Source organism: Morus notabilis, unplaced genomic scaffold, assembly GCF_000414095.1.
Source record: "Morus notabilis unplaced genomic scaffold, ASM41409v2 Scaffold951, whole genome shotgun sequence".
Taxonomy (NCBI): Eukaryota; Viridiplantae; Streptophyta; class Magnoliopsida; order Rosales; family Moraceae; genus Morus; species Morus notabilis.
In genome coordinates, this window is record NW_010367036.1 from 336,454 (window position 1) to 347,462 (window position 11,009).

Genomic DNA, 11,009 nt, shown 5'->3' on the forward strand with positions numbered 1-11,009 from the left:
TTTTTTTTTATAATTTTATTTTGTTCTTTTAAGTTTATCTCTCATGTTTTTTCCCTTCACATATCTCAAGGTTGAGGTTGTGATTAAGTCGAGTCAGGGACGAGATTGAGTCATGGTTGGGATGGAACTCAATTAAGGTTAAACCAGTGTAAGGACATGATTTAGATCAAAGTGACATTAGAATACAAAAGTCAGGTCAGACTGGATCAATAATCAGGATAAAAGACGATATAAGATTAAAATTGAAATCGAGACGTAAACAACTATAATTTTTGGTAATCTAAGGATAATCTATACAATAAAATTTTATGGTGCATTTCCATCATATTTTATGAGACAAACACCCGTTTGTATTGTGAGAATACCACAAGACGCAATACAATACGCTTTAGAATACCATAAATCATTGTAATTCAATTTTACCTTAGGCCACCCACCTTTCCACAATCAACTAGGTAAGCTGACAGTCTCGAGTCTCGACGCTTATTGGGCCCAGCCACAATCAAGGTGTGCGTAATCTCCCTTACGGGCTTTGTGAATTGTGATCCACACCTATACCAGCCCATCAAGCCCAATTGCTTGACAGTTGACACCTCAATCATCGGTTCACGAGCCCTTCCCATTCGAAGCCACGCATGATTTCACATCAATATATCAGTCTCTGAAAACAGCCAGAAAAACAGTCAGCCCACAGGCTACAGGCTTGCATAACTCTACCTTGATCCACGTGCCAACACACCGAAGCTAACTTCCAGGAATATTGTGCCACGTGTCCTCGTTATATAAGCTTTACCGATCTTGACATTTCTACGTCATTACTGTAATTTCGCGTGACAATAAATTTTTTTTAATAAAATGACATTTTAATTTAAATTAAAAATTTAAATTAACAAATTAAGTCTCACAACCATGTAAAAAATTCCTCGTATTATTAGAAGACTAGACATACTAACATTAATGTTTGTCCGCATATTAAACTTTCTTTATCCACGAAAGTATATTAAAATTAAGTTGTTAAATGGTCATCAAAACTAATAAAAATTCACAAGAAGTTGAGAAGCAATCTTAAATTATTTTTAGTTATATGAGATTGTATTTGTATTACACTTGTTTGACATTACCCAAAAAAAAATCTCACAAAGAGTACGTACGTCCAAAAAAATAATAAAAAAAATGAAAAATGAAAAACTCAAATGAAGGGATAAGGAGTCCACGTAAGATGACATCAGCAAAGAAACCGCAACTATGACTCGCCGCGTAAGGAAAACCGTCCCTGTTAAGGTATAAAAACCAGTTACCAATTGAAAACCAAGAATGCAAAAATTAAAAAAATAAAATTAAAAAGTTACCCAAAAAAAGCGCGCACTTTAAGCTTGGGAAACTAGCGGAAGCCGCTAAAATGCGCCCCCGGTCTACATCACCTCTCGCCCACAGTTCTTCTCCTCTTCCCCCTCCTTTTTCTTCTTCTTCACCAACTGATCGGAGGTTAAACACTCTAGTTCGACACCTTCTCGTTGAGAATTCGAGTTCCGTCATGGATTCCATCTCCGCTTCTCCTACTTCCGCCTTCCATGGCGATTCCGTCTTTGCTCACATCGTTCGTGCTCCGGAGGATCCTATTCTTGGGGTACTCTCTCTCTCTCTCTCAATTCAGTTGGTTCATTTAAGTCTACGGAACAATCACAGAAAACGTACACGGCACGTTGTGATTAGTTTTAGTTTTCATCACTAGTTATGAATTGAAAGCTCTGTTTATTTGTTTTTTATGATTTGTTTTGTCGGATTCATAATCTTCTTTTGGCTAATGGATGTCGATGCGTTAATCAGAAGAAAGTTTCGTTTTCGTTTTTGTTTTGTTTTATTTAAAAAAAAAAATCAGTTTTCGAGGATCGCGATCGATGATCATAAACTGGTAATTTTTGTGAGACATCTCATCAGAGAATATATGAATACAAATTTCTTTGATTGATCCTAGGTTTTTGGTTATATTCTTTTGATAAATACGAAATTTTTTAATGAGCTGAAGCTAAGCCGAACTTGGGGGATTTGATTAATCCTAGGTTTCTAAATTATTGAGTCCTAAATCATGATAAATAAATTTGCTTTTCTGGGATGAAAACGTGTTCCATTTTCTTTGGATTATTAGGTGCCAAGTATTAAGCGTAAAAGAAATGTTGTCCTTTAACCATTAGAATGAACTAGTATTTTGCCCATCAATTTTATCAAATTCTCAGAAAAAAAAAACCTTGATCCTGTTTTGTGATCGATTTAGATAGTTTCTTTGGCCCTAGTCGTTGTGTGCATAAAAAATTTCCTTTGAGCTAAGTGGTGACCTTTTCCAGGCCTATGCGGTGTGTTTGGCTGTAGGTAAGCAAGCATTTTTGTGGATCACGCTCTTTTTGTGCATAAATAAATCGTCGCTTTGGACCTTTTTTTGGAACTACTCTTGAATCCCATCACTGCCCATTTTTGGTTCTGAATTCTCTCTGGAGCCTGTGCATTTTGACTTTGACCTCTTCCCTTTTATCCTTCTATTTATCTTGACAAATGCCGTTTGAAATTTTGGAACAGGTGACAGTTGCATATAACAAAGATCCAAGCCCGGTTAAATTGAATTTGGGTGTTGGTGCTTATAGAACAGAGGTTAGTGTTTTGTTCAGAATTACAGAACCATTTTTGATCATTTTGTGCAGAGTGAAGCATTATGGACAGTTAAATTGGTATCCGCTTCTTTATATTGGCATCTAACATACACATTAGATGCTTTTGAATGTGTGAGTGTGTTTGTCTAATGGCAAATTTAATCTAGTTACAGGACACGTGGTGAATATGGTTAATTCAGTTTCATCTAGAAAGGAAAAAAAAAAGAAGCTAAGAATTCATGTAAATTATTATTATTCTAAATCCTCCTGCGATTTTAGTAGCAGCTGACGTTGTAATTTGTGCGAGTATGTTAAAGGGAAGTTGGTCACTGTGTTATTATTTCTATAATTTCGAGTATCCTAATTTCCAGTTCCAGAAGAGTCAGGCTTTAATAATGTTAGACTTGAGATGATTTGTTGTTAAATTTCTGATGTTCATTCATGGCTTAATAGGAAGGGAAACCTCTTGTCCTGAATGTGGTGAGACGAGCAGAACAGCAGCTTGTTAATGACGTGTAAGCAATATTATCTGCAGGCCCTTGCACTTTCGAACTCTGTATGAAGTAGTTAATGATTCTTAATCTACATGACTTGCAGTTCACGTGTTAAGGAATATCTTCCAATTGTTGGACTTGCGGATTTCAATAAATTGAGTGCTAAACTCATTCTTGGCGCTGACAGGTATAACAGGCGTATGCTTTGATTGGATAAATAGTTCCAATTTATTCATGCTTGATCTTTAGCTCATTTTTCTTTTAATTAATCATCCTTTTACTTGCTTCGATATAGCCCTGCTATCCAAGAGAACAGGGTTACTACTGTTCAATGTTTGTCTGGAACTGGCTCGTTGAGAGTTGGAGGTGAATTTTTAGCAAGACACTATCATGAAGTACGTACTGTTTCAGCTTCTTTCTTTCTTTCTTTCTTTCATTTTTTTGGCCGTTAAATAAAGCCGTTAGATATATAGAAAAACTTGACGTTGTTTGCGTTTCCCTGCAGCGCACAATTTACATACCTCAGCCAACATGGGGAAACCACACAAAAGTTTTCACACTGTCTGGATTATCTGTGAAAACCTACCAGTATTATGATCCAGCGACACGCGGACTCAATTTCCAAGGTGAAGTATACAATTTGTTTTGTTTCACCTTCTTATTGTGATTCCATGTGGTCCAGCACTCGTATGATTGTGGTACATAACTTGATTAATTTTTAGTCTTTGGTTCTGTGTTTTGATATTCCTTTAATGTGATTACCAGGCCTCTTAGAAGACCTTGGTTCTGCTCCTTCTGGAGCTATTGTGCTGCTGCATGCGTGTGCTCATAACCCTACTGGTGTTGATCCAACCCTTGAACAGTGGGAGCAGATTAGGCAGCTGATTAGATCAAAAGCATTATTGCCTTTCTTTGACAGTGCTTATCAGGTACATTGCTAGCGTACATTTGAGCAGCTTGGCATTCCACTTCGCTGAATAATGCTTTCTTTAGCATGGACACAATTGCTATTTAACTCTCTCTCTCTCTCTCTCTCTCCTTTGGTATTATTATAGGGTTTTGCCAGTGGAAGTCTGGATGCAGATGCACAACCAGTTCGTTTGTTTGCTGCTGATGGTGGTGAATGCCTTATAGCTCAGAGTTATGCCAAGAACATGGGCCTCTATGGGGAACGTGTTGGCGCTCTAAGTATTGTATGTTCAATAGATCAACTCCCTCATAGTAAATTGTATTTTTTGGTTCAATTTATTCGGGTGCTATGTCTGTATTTGAACGATTCTTTCCTTTTTTTTTTCTCTCCCTAATACGTGTGTTGATCTACTCTTCAATTTTGTCTAAACTTTACTGTCTATTATAATATTCTACTTTTACATAGGTCTGTAAGACGGCAGATGTAGCAAGCAGGGTGGAGAGCCAGCTGAAACTCGTGATAAGACCCATGTATTCTAACCCACCCATTCATGGTGCATCTATTGTGGCTATCATCCTCAAGGACAGGTAACCATTGCAAACTGGTCCAGATGCCTGGTAGCAGTGTTTGGTATATTTTATTTTGGAAACCATTAGTCTTTTACTCAAAGCCTTATGCTCGCATGCATATGTGATACTGGGTTTATTTGTACAAGAACGTAAATGAAAAAAACTTGATAATGGACTAGATGATAAGATGATATGATTTTTTTTCTGAATATTTGACCTAAGAGAATATCATCTTAACTACATGTTATTTTTTTTCTGTGTATTTTATGTTTAACCATGACCGTAAAACTTTTTTTTTTAACAGGGATTTGTACAATGAATGGACTATTGAGTTGAAGGCTATGGCTGACCGCATTATAAGCATGCGCCAGCAGCTCTTTGATGCCCTACGAGCGAGAGGTAAGCATTTTTAATCGTATCCTCATTATTGCCATCGGATGATTGCACTGGTTTAATTCTCTCCTTAGCATTTCATTTTTGCTGTCACCTGATGTTCATACTTCTTTCTATTTCTCCTCATCTTATAAGAGTATTCTGCTATTTTTTCATGGTTTAAGTGTCCATGACTAGTCTAAGGGCCTGTTTAGTTCGCTGATTCGAGTTTTTAATTCGAGTTGAGATGTGATTTTATGTGAGAGCTTTTTACTGTAGCAAAAAAGTTAGATGTGATTGTTTGTGAGAGCTTTTTACTGTAGCAAAACTCGAATTCTAAACTCAAATTAGCGAAATGAACGGGGCCTAAATCGAATCGAATAATCAAATATTAAGGAGGAGGAGTTTCTCAAGTAAACAAAAGAAAAAAAAACAATTTTAACCAGCAAAAAAAAAAAAAAAGAACTAATAATTTTCAGCTTTTGCAGTTTGCTTCCCGCTAATACAAAGCACTTTTTTTCTGCATTGAAAAAAAAAAAATTTACTTCAGAATTACTCGGAATATATATGTGTATTTATACTACAAAGATACCGAAAAACGACATCTATTTTCTTCCACCTCTAAACACAACGACACTCACACTACCTAAAAAAAAAAGGAAAAGACATGGTGCTTAATTTCAACATCGTTCTCATTTAACGACATGTCGCTTAATTTCATTGTCGCTTTTCCTTTAGCAGAGACGATGTCTACTTCTACGGCCCAACTTATTTCTGTCTGTCTCGCTCATTCTTATCTGTGCTTTTTCATCGACTATCGGACCAGAGCTTCTGTCATTCTCTCTCCCCAAACGCCGACCCACTTGCCCACCGTCTCTCTCTCTCCCTCTCCCTCCCTCTCTCTCTCTCTCTCTCTCTCTCTCTCTCTCTCTCTCTCTCTCTCTATATATATATATATATATATATCCTTTCTCAGGCTTCTACCAGGTATGTCTATGGCTATGTCTGCTCTCTTCTTGATTGCATGTCGGATGCTATTATTTTCAAACCTTCTTCGTATCTGTCACACTCTCTTCAAGCTTTATGCATTTCTTATATTATTTGTTTGTTTTTCAGGAATGTTGATGTTGAATTTGTATTTCAAATATTCTTGTTGTTATATTATGCATGAAAGTCAAGAATTCGGGGCTTTTGTAATGTATTTAGGTATTGTTTTAAATTTTAAAAATGAGGAGGTAAGATTGAAATGCAAGTGATTTAATTTCCAAGAATTTCTGAAAATGGTTTTGTTTTTCTTTCTTTTTGTTTTTGTTTTTGTTTTTTTGTTTTGTTTTTTTTTTACCAAATTTTGTGTGAAATGTTAATTTCTGGGTTAGGAACAAGATTTGTTTTGGTGGACCTATTGACACTAGCAAATGACACCCTTTTGGGATATGAATCATATGATGATATATTGCCACTTTGTTCAATTGTTTTTGAAGGGGAATTGGGAAAAATCTATAATCTTGAGTTTCCTTTCTGTTAAAATTGAGCAGAGATATAGTTCCATTCTACTGTAAAGTTAATTACTTATAAAAAAGATTATTTCCTTTTGCATAGTAAACCAAATAGACAAGAATGGGGGAAGAAGAAGAACGAGAGGAAGAAGCTCAGCGGCTGAAGTCTCTAGCAGAGGCCAAGTACAAGGACAACAAGCTCAAATTAGCTCTCAAATATGCGAAGCGGGCCCTACGCCTCTGCCCGAATCTCGATGGCCTCTCCGCGATGGTCACCTCCGTTGGCATCCTGCGTGCGGCTTCCAAATCTACCGCGGTACCCGAGTGGTACAAGATCCTTCAGGCTGAGCCATTCTGCCATTTCAACACCATTAAGAAGCAGTACAAGAAGCTTGCTCTCCTTTTACACCCGGATAAGAACCCCCATGTTGGTTCTGAGGAGGCCTTCAAGCTTGTCAATGAGGCGTTTCGATTCCTTTCGGATAAAATTAGGCGCAAGGAGTATGATATGAAGCTCAGGATTCAGATTCAGGATGAGAAAATGAAGGAAAGCGAGGAATCTGTTAGGGGGGATACGTTTTGGACTGCGTGTTCGACGTGCCGGCTGTTGCACCAGTTTGAGAGGAAGTATTTGGGGCATAATTTGGTTTGCCCGAGTTGTAGAAAAAGCTTCGAGGCCGTCGAGGTTGGGACTGATGAAGATGGTGGTGGGGAAGATGGGATTAATACTGTTGGGGCTAGAAGTGAGAGACCGAAGAGGAGGAGTTCAGGGGATGGTGAGGGAATAAGCCCTTCAATTTCTAACCTGAAAATTGGTGGCGTTCGATCGGGGAGAAGAGTGGTCAGTAGTGAAAAGTCTAAGGGAAGGGCAAAGACTGAGGAATTGAAGAGGAAAGGTGAAAAAGAAATTGGAGATTTGAAGAAGGAAGCCAGTAGTGGAGAATGGAGTAGTGGGAGATTGAGGAAGAGAATGAGTAGTGTTGGGGAGATCATGGAGAGGTCTGAGCCGAAGAGGGTCAAAATAGATGAAGGGACAATGACACTAGCCGAGCTTCAGTCTCAAGTCAAGCAAAAAGCTCGGGAGCAAAGGATGAGATTGAAGTTAAAGGAGAGGAAAGAGAAGGATAAAGAAAAGGAGGAGAGGAAAGAAAGGGAGAAGGAGAATCAAAAGGAGAGGGAGAAGGAGAATCAAAAGGAGAAGGAGAATGAGAAACAAAAGGTGGAGAAGGAGAAGCATAGAGAACAGGAGAAAGAGAGGCGTGAGGTTCCAAAGCGCAACAGGAATTTGGTGGCTGAGAGAGACTCGGTGCTAAAGAAGAGTAAGGATTTAGAATTGGTAAACCCTGCGGCGTCGAAGAAGAGTTTGCGTTCAGGATTAGAGAGGTGTAGAGGGTCAAGAGATAGTGATACAGAGATAATGGCGGTGGAGGATTCCGATTTTTATGATTTTGATAAAGACAGAGTTGAGAGAAGCTTCAAGCAAGGACAGGTCTGGGCTATATACAGTGACGATGATGGGATGCCGAGAAATTATGGTTTGATCGATGACGTTGTTTCTGTGAATCCTTTTGAGGTGAAGCTAAGTTGGTTGGATCTTCAGAGTAGTGGAGATGAGGGACTACGTTGCTGGGAGAGAATGGGGTTTCATCTCTCTTGTGGGAGATTTAAAGTTTCTAGGAAAACTTCTATTAATTCTTTGAATATCTTTTCTCATGCTGTGGATTGTGAAAGAGCAGCTAGGGAGGTTTTTAGGATTTATCCGAAGAAAGGCTCTATCTGGGCACTTTATAAGGAGTCAACTTTTAGCAGAGAAGGAAGAAACCTTTCTGTTAGGGACAGAAGGCGCTACGACATTGTTGTGTTCTTAACAACATACAGTGAGATGCACGGTCTTAGCATGGCGTATCTTGAGAAGGTTGACGGGTTTAAGACGATATTCAAGAGACGCGAAATTGGTTCCCATGCCATTAGGTGGCTAGAGAAAGATGATATTCGATTGTTCTCGCACCAAATTCCTGCAAGGAAGCTCTCTGGCGATGAGGCTCCAGAACTTTCGAAAGATTGTTGGGAGCTTGATCCTGCTTCTCTTCCTGCAGATCTGCTTTAGAGGTTTTGATGGGGATATTTTGGTGCTGTTTGTGTAGTTTTTCTTTTTCGATGTAGCGGGTTTATGGTGGGAGATACCAATGCGACTAAACACCAATTAGGTAACTGATAATTTTGTAGCCAATGGAGGTTATTTGTATGAAATCTAATCATTTCCTCGGCTTTATCAGCCTGTTTGTATATAGGTGAAAAGTGAAGAAAATGTTCAATATGTAGGACTATGAACAGATTTTTGATCGTTGTGTTATTTGTCTTACCATGATAGCATTAGTTCATAGAGTAATAGAGCATTCAATGTTTTGTTCTAGCTGGCAGATTTAAAAACCGACAAAACTTCGATAATTGACCAAACCAAAATTGATTGTTTTTCTTCAAGAAGTTGCTTCTGTTTGATCGGTTTGGAATTTTTCAATTTATTTGGTGAGCAGTTTGTAGAAGTTTAAAACCGCAAAACAGAACATATGATAATAAATAGCTTAGTTTACACAATTGACTTGAATTAGGTACATTGAATGATTATTTTGAAGGGGTTTTTTGTTGTTGTTATTATTATTATCAACATCATCATCGTCGTGATTATTATTATAATAAAGAAAGCCTTAATGAATAATGACTATCAACCAGGCATGCATGAATCTAGCTACTTATAAAGGCACATGTTTCATTGCTTTAGCTACTTCTAAAGCGACACAATAAAAACCTTATTGGCATGCATGGATTCAGCTACTGGTACAGACACATATCTTATTACTTTAGCTAGTTTTATTATTTTACCTATTAATAAATCCGAACATCACAAACTTTTACCTTTCAGTTATTTTCAATAGACATCACAGCTTGCTTATTATTTTATTCCTCTATATAAATTGCAATCTTTATTCTGCAAGCACCAACTAGGATTATAATTTTTTTTTTTTTTTTGTCTTTTGAATAAATTAGTTGCACATTAGATCCAGAGATATTACTAGTCATTAATTAGCTAGATGTGCGTTTTAACCAAAGCCATATACATACTCCAAATTCCAAAAGTCAATAAAATTAGCACACCCCTAGATTTCTTAATGACCTCAAGGGTTATTTTATCTTTCTAAGAAACATAAAGGCATGAGTTAATTAGTTACCATTGGTGGACATTACACTATGTTAACTGGTATAATCTTATTTTAGCAATCATAATTAAAAATTCATAATCTATATATATATATATATATATATAAATATTTCAAATAAATAGTACTTGTGCCGAGATATAAAACTTTGTCTACTTTAGAGTTCCGTTGAACATACCAGAGAGAGAAGAGTAGCTACTTATAGCAAAAATACAAGACGAATTGTTGCAATGATAATTATGATATGTCAAGTATGTTAATTCTAGACTTCAACGCAAAGAAGATGGAAATTTCTTCTTCTGAATTTATAGTTCCCAATAATCATTATTCTCATTTCATGAGTATTCCTTATACAACAATTTCTGATTGGGTGCAACTACATATCAGAGAATGCACTCAGAAGGCTCGTCATGAATGTCTCCTTGCGCGTGATACTCCTTTTCAATATATTCGATGCCTTAGTCATGAAGATAGGCTATGCAAAGAAGAACATTGTGCCAAGGAGGAACGCGAGAAGCGAAAGCTTCGTGAGGAGGAATTAGAATGCGAGAGGCAAAGACTCCGTGAGCAACAAGAGATTCGTGAGAAAGAATTAGAACAAGAGATTCATGAGAAGGAATTAGAACGCGAGAGGCAAAGACTTCGTGAGCAACAAGAGATTCGTGAGAAGGAATTAGAACGTGAGAGGCAAAGACTTTCGGAGGAGGAAAGGAAGAAGAAAGAAGTTTGCGAGAGGCGCGGGAGAGAGTTGATCAGGATCAAGCCATAAAGGTGTATTATAGCTTTTCTCTTGATCTCTTCAATCATGTACAACCCTCTACGTGAATGGGTGGTGTAGTTATGTGTAATTATTGTACGTCAAACTTTCGGTTGCATGATGAAACTTTGACAATATTAGTTTGTACTTCAATAAAAATTAATTACATCATAGTTTTGATTTTATGCTTATCATACATATAGATATGTAACATGATATAATTCCAAAAAATATCGAGATGAAAAAGTATATATTTCATATTGTCAAAAATAATTAAATATGAGGTTCATGCTAATCAAAATACAATATTATACATAAATCTTATGAAAATCATATTATTGCAATGATAATTATGATCATGTATCAAGTATGTTAATTCTAGACTTCGACGTAAAGCAGACGAAACTTTCTTCTTCTGAATTTGTACTTTCAATAACCATTATTCTCATTTCGGTATTCCTTAGACACCGACTTCTGATCGGGTGCAACTACATATCAGAGAATACAGTAGTTCAGTGGACGTAGGCATCATTAATGGTTGAAATACTTCTATA

General features: G+C 37.1%; 2 protein-coding genes across 3 annotated transcripts; both read left to right on the plus strand.

The window, feature by feature from the left end:
* The first annotated feature begins 1,314 nt into the window (after positions 1 to 1,314).
* On the plus strand, positions 1,315 to 5,210 carry LOC21396462 (aspartate aminotransferase 3, chloroplastic). The gene is made up of 11 exons (XM_010111805.2): positions 1,315 to 1,627; positions 2,572 to 2,643; positions 3,096 to 3,157; positions 3,240 to 3,323; positions 3,432 to 3,531; positions 3,642 to 3,762; positions 3,902 to 4,065; positions 4,192 to 4,329; positions 4,512 to 4,633; positions 4,920 to 5,014; positions 5,173 to 5,210. Exons 1-11 carry the CDS (start codon positions 1,400 to 1,402, stop codon positions 5,208 to 5,210), a joined length of 1,224 nt encoding a protein of 407 aa, XP_010110107.2. The 5' UTR covers positions 1,315 to 1,399.
* Positions 5,211 to 5,939: 729 nt separating this feature from the next.
* Positions 5,940 to 10,133, plus strand: LOC21396463. 2 transcript variants are annotated; one of them, XR_002903425.1, is made up of 3 exons: positions 5,940 to 5,974; positions 6,587 to 8,690; positions 10,086 to 10,133. XR_002903425.1 is itself a non-coding variant. In XM_024174579.1 (2 exons), exon 2 carries the CDS (start codon positions 6,605 to 6,607, stop codon positions 8,588 to 8,590), a length of 1,986 nt encoding a protein of 661 aa, XP_024030347.1. In that variant the 5' UTR covers positions 5,940 to 5,974; positions 6,587 to 6,604; the 3' UTR covers positions 8,591 to 8,893. The 2 variants fall into 2 exon arrangements, 1 of the variants encoding a protein (XP_024030347.1); XM_024174579.1 differs by lacking the exon at positions 10,086 to 10,133 and having other exon boundaries at positions 6,587 to 8,893.
* The last annotated feature ends 876 nt before the right edge of the window (positions 10,134 to 11,009 follow it).